Here is a 19,633-nt window from a genome sequence, read left to right on the forward strand (position 1 = left end):
TTTCACCAAATCCACGCCCTCTTGTTGTGTGAATCCACGAACAACCCACCGAGCTTTGTAACGAGCAAGAGATCCATCGGTGTTGAATTTATGCCGGAAAATCCATTTGCCCGTGACAATGTTAACACCTGCAGGTTTAGGCACCAACGACCAAGTGAAGTTGTTCATTAAAGCATGATATTCGTCTAGCATTGCTTGATGCCAATTGGGATCTTTGAGGGCGGACTTGTATGTAGGGGGGATGGGAGAAATAGTGGACGAAGAGGCATCAGCAAGGAAGAGCCGCTTGGGCATGAGGTAACCTGATTTTGCACGTGTAGACATTTTGTGTGCATTGTGGGGTGGCTGAACCGGAATGGCGTGGGGAGGCAGGCGTGGCGCACGGGGAGTGGTTGGAGCGGAAGACGAGGATGATCCGGTGGGGACAGGTGCAGGAGAAGCGGAGGGTCCAGCGATGGCAGGCGGGGGATCCGAGGCAGATTCGGCTGTTGGCTGGTGGGTGGGAACGGATCGCGAGGTGGATGTGGGGACCGGCTCACCGAGCGAGGGGGAGGGGACGCGGGCGTGCACGTGGCGGAGCGGGGAGTGGATGGGGTGGTGGGAGGGTACCGGCCAGGAAAGGACGGGGGGTGGGGCGCGTCCAAGGTAGTTTGGGGCGTAGGATCCAAGAGATCCGGTGGGTGGGAGGGGGGTTTTGCATGGGGATTTTCTATGGACGTGGGGGTGGTGTGCCATGGCTGTGGGGGTGTGTAGGGAAAAATGTGCTCGTCGAACATGACATGGCGAGACACAATGACGCGGCGCGTAGCGAGATCATAGCACCTGTAGCCTTTGTGCTCAAGTGGATAGCCGAGGAAAAGGCAGCGTGTGGACCATGGAGCAAGCTTATGGTCTGTCGTGGCATATAGGTTGGGGAAGCACAAACAACCAAATACACGAAGATGCGTATAGTCGGGGTGTGCGCCGTGGAGGAGAAAATAAGGTGTGTGAGGTGCAATGGCACGAGAGGGACGGCGGTTGAGTAAGTACGTGGCGGTGTGAAGTGCCTCGACCCAAAATGGTGGAGTGAGGTTTGCTTGGAGTAAGAGTGTGTGAATGACGTCGTTCGTAGTCCGGATGAGGCGTTCGGCTTTGCCATTTTGGGGGGAGGTGTGCGGGCAAGAGAAGTGATACACGATGCCATTATTGGAGAAGAAGGAACGGAGGGAGGAGTTAATAAACTCGCCGCCGTTGTCGCATTGCATGCTTTTGATGACGACGCGATATTGGGTATGAATGAACGTAAAGAAACGTTGGAGAATGGTCGATGTCTCGGACTTGTGGCGCATAGGGAAGGACCAGGAATAATGCGTCTAATCATCCAACACTATGAGATAATATTGAAAACCAGAGAAACTTACAACGGGGAGGTCCACAAATCACAATGAATTAAATCAAACGGAGCACAAGTTTTGCTAGAAGAGGAAGGAAAAGGGAGGCGAGGTTGACGCCCTAGTTGACAGGCACTACACAAGGAGTGCGGCTGTTTATTACATGAGCTAAGAAAGTCACGAGACAGTGTAGACATGGTGTGTGCGCCGGGGTGTCCGAGACGGCGGTGCCAGAGCTCCGATGAAGTGGTGAAGAAGGTGGCCGCCGGGGCTGGATTATTGCCGATGAAGGGGTAGAGATCGCCGGTGCTAGCGGAGATCATGAGAACCCTCCGAGTGCGAAGATCCTTCACAAGAAAACCACACGGATAAAATTCAATTGAGCAAGAGTTGTCCTTGGTAAATTTGCGCACAGAAATAAGGCTGGTAACGACATTTGGTGAGACAAGAATATCAGTGAGGCGAAAGTCATAGGGAGGAAGGGTAGTGGAACCAGTGGCGGTGACGGGGAGGGAGTGCCCATTGCCAACAAGAATGCTACGAGGAACATGCTTTAAAGAAGAACTAGACAGGGCGAGGTTACCTTCATTTCCTGTCACATGTGAAGAGGCACCGCTGTCAAGGTACCACTCATTGTCGGAGGTGTTGGGGAAGCCAGAGTTGCTGTAGGCAGCGTTAAGCATGGCAAGATGCTCCCATGATGGTGGCTGGGGCGGGTAGGACGGCGGAGGCGGTGCAGGCTGGTACATCGGGTAGGCGTGCGCATGGGAGCCGGGGCGCGGCCCAAGCACGCCGGCGGCGTTCGGGGGCACCCAACCAGGACGGGGCGAGGGGAGCGCCATGCCGTAGGGCGCAAAATACCCGGTGAACGGCGAGAACTGGAGCCGGGGTCCAGATCTGCGGCCCGAGTGGTCGCCCTTGCCACGCCCACGGCCGCGGCCACGTCCGCGGCCACGGTCACCACCATCAGATGAGCGATTGCCACGTCCACGACCAGGGGCGGGCTGCTGTTGGGGAAGAGTGCCCTGGGCACAGTCGTTGGTGCGGTCCCCGCCGGAGCCACGAGCACCACCGCCGGAGCCACTGCTCTGGCCGCGGTCACCGCCGGGGAGCGCAAACGCCGAAGCGCTCTCCTCAGCGGCGCGCTGCGCCTGGGACTCCTCGGCCAGGATGACCCGGGAGAGGACGGTGTCGAAGGGAAGCTCCTAGTCTCCGAGGACGACACGGATGGTGTTGAGGCGCTTGTCGAGGCCGTGGAGGAACTGGGTGCGAAGATCGACCTCGGTGACGGCATGCTTGATGTCGGCGAGGCTGTCAGTGAGGAGTTTCATGCGCCGCGCGTACTCAGCGACGGGAAGATCACCCTGCTTGAGGTTGCGATACTGCCGGTTGAGAATCATGAACCGGGTAGCACGATTGGTGAGGAAGAAATCCTTAATCATGTGCCAGAGCGCGTAGGTGTTTGTGGCGCCGACGACGTGATCCACCATGGAGTCGGAAAGCGTGGCGTAGATCCAGAGGACGACGTGAGCATCGAGCTCGAGGTAGGCGGCATCAGCGTTGGGGGAGGAGGATGCTCGATGAGGAACTTGACGCCGTGGCGGATAAGGACCATGAGGAAGAAGGACTTCCATTTGTGGTAGTTGTGATCCGCAGGGTTGAGAAGAAACTTGATGTGGTTAGAGATGTGATCTTGATAGATGGAGAGGCGGGGGGCAGAGGGTGGCGGCGCCGTAGGGGTGGAGGAGAAGAGGGGCGCAAAGTGGGATCCAGCAGGGGCGGAGGTGCTGCTGAAGAGAGAAGGTGTGGTGCCGAAGACGAATGGCGGAGAAGTAGTGGAGGAGGAGGCCGAGGCAGTGGTGGCGGCGGGCGCCGTGGAGGAGAGGGAGCCCGGCGAGGTGACAGAGTCCATGGCGGCGGCGGACGGGGAGGAGTCGGTGCCGGCCATGGAGGAGACCTGGAAGCAGCTGATACCAAGTTGGAAACTATATTTCCTTGATTGATGCAATGATTACAGAGTACATGGTTTATGAAGGGAAAGTGGAGCACCGGTCGCCCTACATTGTAGGCACGCAGGCCAGGCGAGGTGAGGTCCTACAATCCCGGACATAATACAACAAAGTACAACGGTACAATATACACAAGCTATACACAGATTCTAACATGGGCGACCGGGAGGCCCCAGATCCCATCGGCCGGACCTCCCCCACTCCTCCTCCTCCCTCGCCGCCGCACAAGGGCGGGGCCAGGCGAAGCCAGGCCGTCGCCGGCGGCGGCGGGGACTCGGGTCCTCTCGCTCGGGTGGGGCTGGCACGGGACAACGCCCCCGGGACGGAGCGTGGTGGGCGGGCCGGTCGCCACGGCGGGTGGTGGCGGCGCATCGGCGACCTCGCTTCCCCGCGGCAGGAGGTCTCGCGATCTGGTGCGTCGCGGCCGCCAAGGACGGCGGTGGCGTGACCAGATCGATTCGCGGCGGCGAGGCCGGATCTATGCTCATGCGTGGGCCTTGATCGCTGGTCTGCCGTCGGCACGGTGGTGGGTGCGACTCGTTGGCAGCTGGGCAGATCTGCGGGATTCTACCCTTGTCTGGTCCTTGACAGTGCGGGCAACTCTGGAGGAAACCCTAGATCTCCTTGGGATCGAACGATGGCGGCGCTTTTGCGTCGTAGTCCCTCTTTAGGGAATTGTTTTGGAGTTTGCTTCGGTTGAAGGGACCAGCGACGTCGGCGACGCACGTCTGGTGGAGCAACTGCCGATGAAAATCGCGCCGACTACGGTCGTGGCAGACAATGGCGGCGTCTTAGATGTCGTTCCTTTGTCGAGGCATCGTCATTGCAGTCTGCGTCATCAGGCTCGGGATGCTCCGGGGGAAACCCTAGATCTGGGTCTTCCGGATCGGACGATGATGGCGTTTTATCGCTTTCCCTCCTAGGGGCATCGTTTTGGAGTCAGTGTTGGCTGGGGGGATGGTGGAGCGGTGCTTCATCTCACACATTGATGGCAGCGGATTTCGGCGGCATGGCACTGTGGAGGCTCGGCGTCCGATGCACGGAGATGGACTCGCGCAGGAGGAGGTTGCTGTCCGGCGTCATGGTGATGTCGATGGCAGAGTGGCCAAACAAGGTAGAAGCATCAATATGATCTGAAGACGGACCGGTGGAAGATGGCGGCGACGATACACGAGTGCGTCTGACCAGATTGTGCCCCAGACCCGGTATGTCGCTCGGCTGGGGCTTCCGAATGAGTTTCGGCTTCCGGCTTTTGATGTTAGGCTTAGGTGAGTGGTTTGGGTAGTGGCCCAACTAGCACCCCTTCATCATTTTGGATAGGAGTAGTGGCATATGTTGCTAAGATGGTGGATTCAGATACATTATTGTAATACTTTGTAAGGTCCTTGAGAATAATCAATAAAGTGGCCGTATGCATCTTCCAGATGCAGGGCAGGGTTATCCTCCTTTTCTAAAAAAATATATTCTCCCCACAGCCCATGACCACCGGTTTTCAACTGGCTTCCCTTCTTCTTGTTGCTGCAACAAACTTCAAGGCTTTATTCTCTGATGCCTAGCGGCTGCTGGTTGTTAGTCTTCGTTTGGGTTTGGTGGCTGCAACTGGTGCTTGTGGTGGCTGAGGACTGAGGAGCAGCAAGGAGATATCTGCTCGGCAAAGATGTGCGGCGACCTCACCATCTTCCACCCATTCTGGCTCACTGACCTGGAGATGGGAAGATCGTGTGGTTCCTCGGATTTTGGGGTCAGTTGTGTAAACGAAAGCACTACAATTCTCAAGACCTCTGGATTCACCGGATCTACTGGCTTTGCAATCATGGACATCTCCTACAAGAAACACAGTTTGCGTGTCGTTGATGTATACAAAGAGGAAAACCTTAAAGTCTCCACCAGCTGTCGTTTTGCCAGATGGAACATCTCTGTCAAATTGGCATCCCCGTTTAGGTGAACCCAGCCAACTGAACCTCATCTTCTACAACTGCACGAAAGAGGCGGTGTTGGAATTTTGCTAGTAGGCCTTTGGCCCAAAGCCAGCTAAAATTCTAAAATTCTCTTGGCCCATTCGTGCACACATGTGAGTGGAGTGAGTGAGGCTAAAGTTTAGTCCCATCCCGAAAGTTGAGAAAGAGTTGCACCTCCTTATAAGGTGAGCTCTTCTACCACTTGTATGAGCATGAGAGGAGGAGACCTACACGCGCGCTCCTCCTCCTCGCCACGCCACGCCTCGCCTCGTCACGCCGCGCCGCGCCGCGGGTTGCGGGATTGAGCCGAGCCGAGGACGGAGTAGCGGACGTGTTAATTACTGAACCGTTTCGTATAGTCAGGTAGACGTCTACCCTAGCCGCCGCCGCTTCATATGGTTTCTCACCACCGTTCCAGATCATTGCACCGCCAAACAAGTCTTCTCCATCCCTCCTTTCGACGTGCACTGGGAGAAGGGACAGCAGGCCTCCGGAACCCCGCCTCTCGTGATCCTATATGGGAGAGGGGCGATCAGGTTTTTGGGGAGCGCACTCGCGCGACTGCTGGCAGCGACGACTTCGCGAACGACAACTTCTTCCCCGACCTCGGCAACCTCATCCTCGACGACATGGGCGACAACGTCAACGCCGGCGGTGCTGCTCCTGCTGCACCGTATGCTAGTTCGCATGATTAGTTTCATCTCTGCTATTGTTGTCATGATCTGTTTCCTATTTATTCTGATTAAATCTCGTAGTAATTTGCTCATTTTTTCAACAATCCAAAAACATGATTATAGGCAATTTACTCCGAGTGGTTTTGCTGCGCATCTGAAGCCGTCTGCCTTTAAGGGGGCGCAATATAAGAGGTGGCACACGAGAGCAGTCTACTGGTTTCAGACCATGGGCTGCTATGACGCCACCAAGGGCAAGCCTGAGGGCGATCTTAATCCAGAACAGCTGGAAGCTTTCGAGAAGATCGATACCCTCTTTAAAGGCGCTCTTCTGAGTGTTCTTGATGACTCCATTGTGGATTCGTATATGTCGTTTGACAACGGTAAGGACATGTGGGCTGCGCTCGAGGCCAAGTTTGGTGCCTCGGACGCCAGCAGCGAGTTGTACGTCATGGGGCAATTCTATGACTACAAGATGACTGATGAGCGCCCTGTTGTACAACAGGCTCATGAGATACAGTCGCTCGCAAAAGAAGTTGAGTACTTCAAGTGTGTGTTGCCGGACAAATTTGTTGCCGGAGGCATCATTGCCAAGCTTCCACCTTCGTGGAACAATTTTGCTACTTCCCTGAAACACAAGAGACGGGAGTTTTCCGTTGCGGATCTCATTGGTACTCTTGATGTTGAAGAGAAGGCGAGAGCAAAGGACACACATACTCGAGTTGCTGAGGGAGGTTCTAGTGCCCACATGGTACAGAAGAAGAGCTCCCAGCCCAACAAGTTCAAAAACAATAAGAACAAAACTCAGGGCAAAGGCAAGTTTGATACAAAGAACAAGCCATCACATTCTACCAACTTTAAGAAGAATTCTCATAAGAAGGGAAAAGGGACTTTGCCATGTCTGCGGTGATCCTAATCACTGGGCTCCGAAGTGTCCTAACCGCTTTGAGGAGCACGAACATGAGAAGAGCGGCAAGTCCGCTAATGTTGTCATCGGTGATATTGATATGAAGGAATCAGGGTACGGTATTTTTCCTACCATCCTTTCAGTATTTCAATCTCCTGATTGGTTAATTGACACCGGTGCCAATGTACATGTTTGTGCTAACGCCTCCATGTTTTCTTCTTACCAGGCAACATGGACTTCACCGGTGCTGATGGGGAACCGGTCACATGCCATCGTTCGAGGTGTTGGTACGGTCGATCTGAAGGTTACTTTGGGGAAGACTGTGCGTCCGAAGAACGTTCATCATGTGCCGTCCATCAATAAAAATCTCGTTAGCGGTTCCCGTTTATGTCGAGATGGTTTTAAGTTGGTTTTTGAATCCAATAAAGTTGTAATTTCTAAGTATGGACAATTTGTTGGAAAAGGCTATGAGAGCGGAGGCTTGTGCCGCCTATCTTTGTCAGATATTTGCACTAAAGTTATTAATAATGTTTGCCACAACAATGAGTCTGATATTTGGCATTCACGACTTTGTCACATTAACTTTGGTTGCATGATGCGACTAGCCAATATGAATTTAATTCTGAAAATCTCTACTGTCAAAGGCTCTAAGTGCCAAGTATGTGTGCAAGCTAAGAAACCTCGCAAGTCCCATAAGACTGCAGAGGCAAGAGACTTGGCGCCGCTAGAGCTTATACATTCTGATCTTTGTGAGATGAATGGCGTGTTGACAAAAGGTGGAAGGAGATACTTCATGACGTTGATTGATGACTCCACTAGATATTGTTATGTGTATCTCCTGAAATCAAAAGATGAGCCTTTAACTTTCTTCAAAAACTATAAAGCTGAGGCAGAGAACCAACTTGATCGAAAAATTAAACGGCTTAGGTCCGATCGTGGTGGAGAGTATTTTTCCAATGAATTTGATCTGTTTTGTGCGAAATATGGTATACTCCATGAGAGGACGCCTCCCTACTCACCTCAGTCAAATGGGGTAGTCGAAAGAAAGAACCAAACTCTAACTGATATGGTTAACACCATGTTAGACACATCGGGTCTTTCCAAGAAATGGTGGGGGGAGGCGCTAATGACTGCGTGTCATGTCCTAAACCAAGTTCCCACAAAGCATAAGACCATGACTCCGTTTGAGGAATGGGAAAGGAAAAGATTGAAACTCTCTTACCTACGTACTTGGGGTTGTTTGGCGAAAGTCAATATACCAATTCCCAAGAAGTGCAAGCTTGGACCAAAAACTGTGGATTGTGTTCTTCTGGGCTATGCTTTTCATAGCATCGGCTATAGATTTTTGATAAGAAAATCCGAGGTATCCGACATGCATGTTGGTACAATTATGGAGTCGAATGATGCAACTTTCTTTGAGGACATATTTCCTATGAAGGATATGTCGAGTTCATCAAATCAGGAGATACCTACTCCATCTAGTGAGGAATTCACTGTAATTCCTGCACCCACCATTGCGATGTAACACGTTGAGAATCCTGTTGAGGGTGACAATGGAACTCCTATGAGGAGTAAGAGAAAGAGGACTGCAAAGTCCTTTGGTGATGATTTCATTGTGTACCTCGTGGATGACACACCCAGGACTATTTCAGAAGCCTATGCATCTCCTGATGCTGACTACTGGAAGGAAGCTGTACGTAGCGAGATGGATTCCATCTTAGCTAACGGTACCTGGAAGATCACTGACCGTCCTTATGGGTGCAAACCTGTAGGATGTAAGTGGGTGTTCAAGAAGAAACTTAGACCTGATGGTACGATTGAAAAGTACAAGGCACGGCTTGTGGCCAAGGGTTATACCCAGAAAGAAGGTGAAGACTTCTTTGACACTTACTCACTCGTGGCTAGACTGACCACAATTCGGGTGCTACTATCACTGGCTGCCTCACATGGTCTTCTCGTTCATCAAATGGACGTTAAGACAGCTTTCCTCAATGGAGAGTTGAAGGAGGAAATTTACATGGATCAGCCAGATGGTTTTGTAGTACCTGGTCAGGAAGGAAATGTGTGCAAGTTATTAAAGTCTTTATATGGCCTTAAACAAGTTCCTAAGGAGTGGCATGAGAAGTTCGAAAGAACATTAACTGCTGCCGGCTTTGTAGTAAACGATGGTGACAAGTGCGTGTACTATCGCTATGGTGGGGGCGAAAGAGTTATTCTTTGTCTGTATGTCGACGACATACTGATCTTTGGAACCAAACTTGATTTATTCAAGGAGGTTAAGGATTTCTTATCTCGCTGTTTTGAGATGAACGATCTAGGAGTAGCTAATGTTATCTTAAACATCAAGCTGTTGAGAGATGAGAATGGTGGGATCACACTACTTCAGTCTCACTATGTGAAAAAGGTCTTGAGTCGTTTTGGGTATAGCGACTGCACGCCTTCTCGAACTCCATATGATGCTAGTGTGTTGCTTCGAAAGAACCGACGGATTGCTAGAGATCAATTGAGGTATTCTCAGATTATTGGCTCGCTTATGTATTTGGCGAGTGCCACGAAGCCTGACATCTGTTTTGCTGTGAGCAAGTTGAGTCGAATTGTGTCCAAACCGGGAGATGATCATTAGCATGCGCTTGAAAGAGTTATGCGCTATTTGAAAGGCACCGCGAGCTATGGGATTCACTACACCGGGTATCCAAGGGTACTGGAGGGTTATAGTGACTCAAACTGGATATATGATACTGATGAGATTAAGGCCACAAGTGGTTATGATTTCACACTTGGTGGTGGCGCTGTTTCCTGGAAGTCTTGCAAGCAGACCATCGTAACGAGGTCAACTATGAAAGCAGAACTCACAGCATTAGACACTGCCACTGTTGAAGCAGAGTGGCTTTATGAACTCTTGATGGACTTACCTATGGTTGAAAAACCAATACCCCCTATCCTGATGAACTGTGATAATCAAACTGTGATCGTCAAAATAAACAGTTCAAAGGACAAAACAAAGTCCTCAAGACATGTGAAGAGGAGACTGAAATCTGTCAGAAAATTTAGAAACTTCGGAGTTATTACGTTGGATTATATCCAAACGTCGAAAAATTTGGTAGATCCCTTCACAAAGGGTCTATCACGTAATGTGATAGATAATGCATCGATGGAGATGGGTCTGAGACCCACCGCATGAGTTGTTCATAGTGGTAACCCACTCTATGTGATCGGAGATCCCGTGAAGTAGAAGTGGGAGACAAGTTGTTGGTCAGCTAGAAGAAGAGTATCCCTATATTACCTATCCCACTCCATGAAGATGCAATACACTCCTGATCTGCATGGCAGGTTGATACTTATCTTAATGTGTTTCAAGTGGCTTATTCGGGTAAGCAGAGATGTTGTCCTGTAGAACATCTTCTGAGGAACACACCTATATGAATTTGACTGTTAACGTCGCAGTCTGTGAGAATTGGGTGTTCTCTAATAAATTCATGAAAAGGCCCTGGAGTATGATGTATACGCTCCACCCGTGGGGAAGCCTTGCGGCAGCCCGGTATCGGTCAAGAATTTGCGTGAAACTAGTCTTGCAGAAAACTTGTAGTTCAAGGCATAGTCCACTATTCAAGCTGTGATCTAGTGTAGCATAAATCTCTAAGTGGAAATTCAACTTCACAGTCTCCACTAAGCACCGGTATATAAACAATGTTTTGGAACTAAATGATGAGATGTGCCAATGAGACTTTGTGGGGGATTGTTGAAATTTTGCTAGCAGGCCTTTGGCCCAAAGCCCAACTAAAATTCTGAAATTCTCTTGGCCCATTCATGCACAAATGTGAGTGGAGTGAGTGAGGCTAAAGTTTAGTTCCACCCCGTAAGTTAAGAGAGAGTTGCACCTCTTCATAAGGTGAGCTCTTCTACCACTTGTATGAGCATGAGAAGAGGAGACCTACACGCGCGCTCCTCCTCTTCGCTCGCCTCGCCACGCCATGCCTCGTCATGACGCGCCGCGCCGCGCCGCGGGTTGCGGGATTGAGCCGAGCCGAGGACAGAGTAGCGGACGCGTTAATTACTGAACCGTTTCCGATTTTTTTGGATTGTGACGATTCGGACGTGGGGTTTACTCCCACGACCTACCCGGCCCGCACTATATAGTCAGGCAGACGTCTACCCTAGCCGCCGCTGCTTCGTATGGTTTCTCACCACCGTTCCAGATCATTGCGCCGCCAAGCAAGTCTTCTCCATCCCTTCTTTTGGCGTGCACCGGGAGAAGGGACAGCAGACCTCCGGAACCCCGTCTCTCGTGATCCTATACGGGAGAGGGGCGATCAGGTTTTTGGGGAGCGCACTCGTGCGACTGCTGGCAGCGACGACTTCGCGAACGACGACTTCTTCCCCGACATCGGCAACCTCATCCTCGACGACATGGGCGACAACGTCAATGCCGGCGGTGCTGCTCCTGCTGCACCATATGTGATTATATCCTTCCTTTTCGTTATCGTGGTAGAATTCATGTTTCTAATATGTGTCCTTCATGTGATCTGTTCGTCTGCTATGCTAGTCCGCATGATTAGTTTAATCTCTACTACTGTAGTCATGATTTATTTTTTAATTATTCGGATTAAATCTTATAGTAACTTGTTCATATTTTCAACAGGCAGTACGTCCAGACAAGGTGGAGATGAGATGCTTGGACGCGAGCAACGCATTTGTTCACGCAGGAGTGCCTTACGACGCGACCAGGAACTACGCTGGCTACGCTTTGAAGGGCTGCGATGCTATTTGTCGTGCTGGTGCTGGGCTCGTCGGATTCAGTGCCTAATTAAATTGCTGGATTTGCCGCATGATCGAATCAAGCAATCAACCATGTTTACCAGCTACTAGTACTCACTAACCGAGGATAAGGCTGAAGTTGATCGTGTGGTGGATGTTCGCCGTAGCCGGCCAGCCGTGGGGCAACTTGGCTACTAGCTGATACTCCATGGCATCTCCGCATCAGGGAATATATCTTCGCAGCATGGTGGCATGCATATTGGCCTTGCGATAATTAGTGTTGTCCTTCCGATCTTCCAGACACTGTTACTAGTCAAGTAGACCCAACTAACTCAACCATGGTCGAGAAAGCGTGCATTAACCGGCACTGATTGACACGATGAGCCTTATTGATACCGGGGATGGAATTTGCGTGTGTTGCCCAGCCACAAAGCAGTCAAATGTTCCTGCAAACACGATTTGCTCACTAACACCCCCCCCCCCCCCCCCCCCTCATGTACATGTGCGGCTTCATGGACTTGGTGCCAAAAAATTGTCCACCAAAGTCCTGCTCGATATTCCCATGGCTTGGGCGTTGCCTCTTCCTATCCTTCGTCATCATCTCCATGATGCCGACACCATTGCTTGCCGCGGCCTGCGAACGTGAGCATCTCAGCCCCGTTCGTTGTCGTTTCGGGTTCTGAGGAGAACAGGTGCGCCCAACTCGGGTTCTAGGTCCACTGCTCTGACGGAGTCCCGTACCTCGGCTACTACGTACGAGCCCGAGCACGGGCTACAGATTCTGGACATCTTCTACATCAACGGTTCCTTGCTAGTCTCTGATGTCCACAAACTAAGAAGCTTCAATCTCTCTTAGGGCCAGTTCTCTTGGGCGATTCTATCAGAATCGCTCCCCTCCCCAGCTTCTCCCATAATCACCACTTCATATGTTTTTTACAATCCTAGCTAATTAGACCTTAACTAGATAGGATTGTAAAAAATAATATGAAGTGGCGATTCTGGGAGAAGCTGGGGAGGGGGGCGATTCTGGGAAAATCACCAAAAAGAACTGGCCCTTAGTCTCTTACGAGAAAGGCTGCCATGTCCCAGAGGCCAACATGGCCACCAAAATCGGGCATCCGTTTTCAATAAGCCCCCTGAATCAGAACCTCGTCTTCTACAACTGCACCACGGCGCGGGTGGCCCGAGCAGGGCTGGTGGACACCGTGGACCAGAACAACACGTTTGTCCGCGCGGTATGACGTTATAACGCGCCGGGCGTGATAGACGGCAGCTACGCTTTAGAGGGATGGAGCGACACCACTGTGTCGGTGCTGGGGGCGTCTGTAGAGGTGAACGCCAGCGACTACGAGGAACTCATCATCGATAGCTTTCTTCTGACATGGCAGCCGCCGAGTGCCGGTAGTGATAAGCTCACTCACCCTGGTCAGTCGTGAAATACTTCTTAGCAGCAAATAGGCGCTGGGCAGTACATAAATGCCCACGATTGGACGCTTCGACGCGACAATTTTGACCACTTAGATGATCAAAATCGTCTGTCATAGGCGTATAATCCTGAGTTTCAAACAAGCTGGAGCATAGTTGAAGATTTGATTAGGAATGACAATTACATTACAAATGACTAGTGAGATATGGATTCCTCTAACGAAAAGATGAGAGATGTGAGCCCTGTCACAGTCTGTCTTTGCGAGTGGCAATATGGCACCGTATGTGCACCGTCCTGGATTGGGCAGGCACTGGCATTGGGGACTGCCCCACCTGTGTCTCTAGCAGCGGCCAGTGCCGGTAGAGTAACGCGACCTCGGAGTTCACGTGCCTCTGCCCCGATGGCATGCTGCGGTCACATATGCCAGTAAGCCTCCAAATTAATTTTCATTATCATAATAGATTCTAGGACATGGAAATATAATGAAAATGTGATAGTTATCTTCAAAGATCAATAATACACCTGGTCACGCTTTAGTCCATGGGGAGCAGTCACATCGCGTCACCCCCTGTGGCTGAGAGACTCTTATACCTCATTTTCGTTCGGCTGGACAATTTACTCTTTTGAAAACTCCATCTGCTGCTGAATAATCAACCTGCTGATTTACACAAGAATTTTGCTCACTTAGATGATCGAAATCGCCTGACGCTCAAGTCCCTTGTTTCAACCAAGCAGGAGTATGACCCTCAAGTCCCCAGTTCACCAGTCTGTGCTTTCGAGGATAAGATAAGGCTATGTCGAAGATGTGCCACGAAGGAAGTTTATCAGTTTGTGCTTTCTGTTCACTGGCCGATTCACGCATGTACTATCATGCCCGACACGTTATAACGCCCTGCCGCGCGGACAAACACTACGAGGAACTCATCAGCGATGGCTTCCTCCTGACATGGCAGCCGCCAAGTGCCGGTAGTGGTAAGCTCACTCACTCTCGCCACTCGTCAAATACTTAGCAGCAAATAGGCGACGGGCAGTACTACCACCATACTGGTGCATAAGTCATCTTACGAAAATCAAATAATTTTAGAACACTTAGACGCGGTGCATTAACTCTCATCTTGTTTCTTGACATGAATAAAGGAATCAACCAATAAGTCTGGTCATAGTGGGAGTAACTTAGCAAGTAACATAGCGCATTCCAAGACAAGTTTGCTTATGTGGCATCTAGTTAATGAGGAGAGATGTGTTTGGAGTAACATAATATATTACTGTAACATAACGCAAATCAAAGCAAAATGAGTCTATAATGTAATAAATGCAATCATCTATGATACTACTTGCACTATGAAGGTAGTAACAAAGACTAGTGTCATATGCATGACACTAGTCTAAGTTACTCCCCACTATGAGCAGCCTAAGACACGTGTAACGTATATGTTTTTAATGATTTGAGTACCTATAGCATGGCGTGCAGTGGTCAGTTCATTGCATGCAATGATATTGATTAGCAAATAAATATTAAGGTTTCTCGTTGTTTCCCCCGCCTTGGTCACGATACATAACATAAGATAAGGTAGTACATAAAATCGCCTGATGCTCAAGTCCCCAGTTTCAACCAAGCTGGAGTATCACTTGAAAACATCGTTTGAAATGATATACATTTAAAATGATAAGTGATAAATAAATTCCTGCAAAGAAGAGAAGTGAGAGATGCCAGATCTGTCGCCGTCTGTCATTGCTAGTGGCAAAATGGCACGATCCTTCCGATCTGTGCACTCCACACACAAATATTCGACCAATCAAGATTTTGAAGTCATGAGAAAGTAGAAGATAATGATACTTTGACCGTGGAAGGTCCAGCAATTGTTAGGCCATGTTTGACCGTGGAAGGTCCAGGAATTGTTGACCGACTCCTTATTACCCTCTCACAACTCATTTAGTTTGCAAGAGCAAGCACCCCGCAAAAAAAAATGGTTTGCAAGAGCAAGCAGATGGATCAGTTTCAAGTCTCTGTAGCTGCCTTGTTCTGCTCAGCCATGCTTCTGCTCACTCTCCTCTGTGGCACCACCATAAGCTCCGAAAAGACCACAACACCGTCGTTAGCCTCAACGTCCTGCGAGCCGGCGGCGTGCGGTGGCCTCCGCATCGCGTACCTGTTCTGGCTCGGCGGCACACACCCGCCGGAGTGCACCTACCGGGCCTTTCGGGTCACCTGCGACACCACTGGTAAGGCTTTCCTTGAAAACTAAGTACCGGATCCTGGATATCTCCTACGAGGAAAGATCATTCCGGGTCACCAACGACATCGAGCTCTCAAACGGCACCTGCGACATCGAGCTCCGAGTGAATGCCTCCTCCGTTTGCTTTATATATAAAGCGGGGCAAAAGCCTTTTTCGGTGAATGCCTCCTCCGACCTTGGCCTTGTGCCATTCAGCATCAGTCCCACCAACCAGGAGCTCTTCTTCCTCCACGACTGCACCGACCTGCAGGCGCGGCCGCCGTTGCCTATGTGGGCGACAGTGAACTGGAAGAATGATGGAACCAATATGTCAACCACATTCAACACATTTGCGTAGCTCGCCGGAGGGTTTAAGCCCGAGAACAAATGGGCACTGGGGCAGGGAACTGCACGGTGTCGCTGATGTCAGTGCTGGGGTTAGGTACCCCGGGGCGGCCGGGGCAAACCACCAGCGGCTGATGAAGGGTGGGTTTCTTCTTAATTACACGGCCAGCGACTGTGCAGCATGCGAGGAGAGCAGTAGACGTTGCCGGATTAGCACCGACTACGATATCTCCGAGTGCCACTGTGCCAACGTTGTGTAAGATCAGCTGTGGTGAGCTTCACATGTATCATAGTCGTTACTCGTATCATAGTGGTTTATAGCGAAAGAGAACACATCATGTGTCTAACTGCTATTTACTTCCTCCGTGCCAAAATAACTGACGTGGTTTTAGTTCAAATACACTATGAGAACTGTTTTGTACGATTTCAACATAATGCATGTCACTGGTCTAGTTTTGTACCGTAAGTACTCTTCGGTTTTGGTGCAGTGAGGATCATGCTGGTATAACGGACATTTGCAGAAAATAACAAAGCACTCACACGTTCCTGCTTGAATGTTGCAATGTTCTTTTAATATTGAATATCGATATGTAATGATTATCACTTCTTTTCGACAAAAGACCAACGTAGTACTATTGGGTGACACTGTTTTTATACATAAATGTTATGTTATATTCCAGGTAGCAAGAAGCGATGGCACAAGATTATGCTAATAGGTATGCTAATTTTTGGCCATTTATATATCAGTAGCTCCCTAATAGTGATTATCTATAATAAATAGGAACTTGAAAAGTTATCTGTCTATAGTCATTGAAAATTGATTGTAAAAAAAACTTGAAACAAGCAGCTCTAAGCTTGTGCATAATAACGAGACCGGTCAATTTATGGTATTTAGCTTGTTGCTACTTTTGCCACCATGTACTCTTGCAGAAAGAGATATGTAAACTATTGATGGCCTAGAAATCATTATGACTGTATTATAACTTCGGGTTTACAGAAGAAATAACATATGCTTCCATCTCAGGTATGACATCAGCAGCTGCAACCTTTCTCTTTGCATGTCTTTATGCGCTGATATGGTATAGAAAGGGGAAGAGGTTATGGTTTCTCCTTTCCGAGACGACTAAAAGCAACACTGAAAAGAATTACGAGGCCATGATAGCGTCCTATGGATCCCTAGCTCCGAAAAGATACATGTACTCAGAGATAATGAAGATAATGTCTTCTCACGATGACCAGCTTGGAAAAGGAGGTTTTGGTGTCGTTTTCAAAGGAAGACTACACGATGGTCGTCTGGTTGCTGTTAAATTCTTGCATGACTGCAAAGGAAAAGGGGATGAGTTTGTGAATGAAGTTATGAGCATTGGAAGGACCTCTCATGTTAATGTTGTTAGTCTATTTGGGTTTTGTTTGGAGGGATCAAAACATGCTCTTATATATGAGTACATGCCCAACGGTTCCTTGGATAAGTACATTTATTCAGAGAAGCCCAAAGAAATTTTAGGATGGGAGAGGCTCTATGCGATAGCAATCGGGATTGCTTGTGGCCTCGAATACTTGCATCATAGTTGTAATACACGTATCGTCCATTTTGATATCAAGCCCCAAAATATCCTTCTAGACAAAGATTTTAGCCCGAAGATTGCTGATTTTGGTCTAGCTAAATTGTGTCATACAAAGGAGAGCAAGCTTTCAATGACTGGAGCTAGAGGAACAATTGGATTTATCGCTCCAGAAGTTCACTATCGGACCTTCGGGGTGGTTTCAACAAAGTCGGATGTTTATAGTTATGGAATGATGCTGCTGGAGATGGTTGGAGGTAGGAGAAACGTAAAATCAATTGTTGCAAAATCCAGTGAAAAGTATTTTCCAGATTGGATTTATGACCACTTTGCGCAAGATGAGGGATTACAAGCATGTGAAGTTACAAGAGAAATTGAGGAGATCGCGAGAAAGATGATCATAATAGGTTTGTGGTGCATACAAGTGTTACCTATGTATCGACCTACTATAACAGAAGTTCTAGAAATGTTTGAGAGAAGGTTAGATGATCTGGACATGCCGCCGAAGCAGAACTTCTGTGAACTACTGTAAGATATTTCTCCCATATCTTTATTCCTTCGTTTTCCTAGGTGATTAGTTTCTGCAATAATAACTTGACTACCCGCTTATGTCTCATTACAGTGAAAGCTCAGCTCAGAATTTGGATGTAAAAAGTTCATGTTCTACCAAACCTGAAGAGATCAGCCTTGTGAATTCAAAAATCCTACAACAATCGCCAACTCTTTGAGCAGATAGGCCTTGTGAATCAAAGAACCTACGTTCATCTCCAACACTGTGAGAAGTTGGCCTGTACTACTGTACATTCAGAAATTGAATTCGGCATTGTACTTATAGTAGGATATATTCCATATATGCATGACCTAGAGTCAAGAGCAGCCGCATGATAGCATCCTAAGTTACCAACCACGGAAGGAATACAATTTATTCTGATGACTTTTGTGTTACAACTGCTAAAAGGCATCGGATGTAGAAATCTACCAAGACCTTTTTGGCTGTAAATTTCCCCCAAAACTTAATACTCGCGATTTGGGCTCAAACTACAGCCCCAAAATTTCAATATTCCGATGTATATCCATCTAAACATTGTTACAATATAAGTCAATTCATACTTTCATAGCAAGCAGATTAATCATTGAAGAGGAAGGCACATACTTACTTGGTCCTCTCCGTAGATTGTAAATAGCGCCGTGCTTTTTCTTGAAGTGCACACAACCTATCCGGCTACTACCTCCCAACTCTGCGACCGTATTCCTCTCTCCATCTGCCGGCGAGCTGTGGGTTTGCGCCGCTTCTCAGGCAACATCGCTTCAATGGCCCCTAGTTTGCCGCCGTAGCCACCTTTGATGCTGAGTGGGTCAGTGGGGGTGGGCTAGGCTAGCGGTTGGTTGCCGATTCACCCGTGGCGGTCGCCGACTCGCCGCTCACACAATAGGAGACGTCGGGGTGAAAGGGCAGGCTCTTCACGGCGCGGGTCATGACAGCAGTCGCACGCCGCAGCTGCGCCGACAAGCGGATGAGCACAGCCAGGATGACGCGAGGAATCAATAGGGGGCACATACCGCCGGCCAGTGGCGGTGCAAGTTCCTGTAGCCCAAACCAACTCATCGGACGAAGGTAGAAATGGTGAGTGATTTCTGACAGCGACATGGCAAGTTGCGTACGACTCAGGAAGCAACCAGGTGGCACAGTCTGTTTTCGCAGCTCAATTCTACCTTTTCCTTTATTGTTTTTTGGGAGATCATTTTCCTCTCTAATTTTGATAATTTTTCCTTTCAAAAAGAAATGTTCAACGGCCAAAACTCTTGTCTGCAGATGCACAAATTCATGCCATAAAACTTGATGCAAAGTAACGATAGTAGAATCATGAGATGGATAACGATACTAGAATCATGTCAAGATATGAAATAAACATCTACAAGTATGTTGCCCTCTATAACCCTCCTTCAAAATAGATAATAGTGGTTTTATCATCCTGTCCAGCTTGAGACGACGGGATACCAATTTCATCCGTGACAACAAGGTCCAACCAATGGAAGTTGGGACAACTGTACAAAGACAACTCGTCCAACAAGTTAACAATGCAAGTTTACTGCTACATGTCTGGCTAGAAAAAACAAGATCACAAATTTGTCACCCCCGTCATGAAGTGGTGTTCTAGTTACCATATTTGCGATGGGTCTTCCAAAGGCGAGTCACCTTGTACTCTAACAACTGAAGCCTAGATCAAAGATCAGACTCAATTGGTAATCCTCCACTTCACGAGAGAAGCCTCCACTCATCAGTAAAATGGGAGGGACCGTGATCCACTGATCTAGATGTTATTATGGGCAGACCATTGACATGACTACAGACAATAGTGCTTGAGCCTCATCGACGCATCAGCACTACACGACCACTCATGTCTGATGGAGCC

General features: G+C 49.0%; 2 protein-coding genes and 1 pseudogene across 2 annotated transcripts; 2 read left to right on the plus strand and 1 right to left on the minus strand.

The window, feature by feature from the left end:
- Positions 1-745: 745 nt before the first annotated feature.
- LOC147978054 (uncharacterized) lies at positions 746-7,022 on the minus strand (annotated as a pseudogene).
- On the plus strand, positions 4,389-5,324 carry LOC147978055 (uncharacterized). Its single transcript, XM_087514628.1, has 2 exons — positions 4,389-4,493; positions 4,953-5,324. The coding sequence occupies exons 1-2, from the start codon at positions 4,389-4,391 to the stop codon at positions 5,322-5,324; spliced, it is 477 nt and encodes a 158-aa protein (XP_087370754.1).
- An 8,035-nt stretch (positions 7,023-15,057) lies between the features above and the next one.
- Positions 15,058-18,302, plus strand: LOC147978056 (LEAF RUST 10 DISEASE-RESISTANCE LOCUS RECEPTOR-LIKE PROTEIN KINASE-like 2.5). The gene is made up of 4 exons (XM_087546107.1): positions 15,058-15,319; positions 16,338-16,373; positions 16,682-17,747; positions 17,842-18,302. The coding sequence occupies exons 1-4, from the start codon at positions 15,064-15,066 to the stop codon at positions 17,945-17,947; spliced, it is 1,464 nt and encodes a 487-aa protein (XP_087402233.1). The 5' UTR covers positions 15,058-15,063; the 3' UTR covers positions 17,948-18,302.
- Positions 18,303-19,633: the final 1,331 nt, after the last annotated feature.

This window comes from Triticum urartu, chromosome 3A, assembly GCF_056163025.1.
Source record: "Triticum urartu cultivar PI428250 chromosome 3A, HENAU_Tu73, whole genome shotgun sequence".
Lineage (NCBI taxonomy): Eukaryota > Viridiplantae > Streptophyta > Magnoliopsida > Poales > Poaceae > Triticum > Triticum urartu.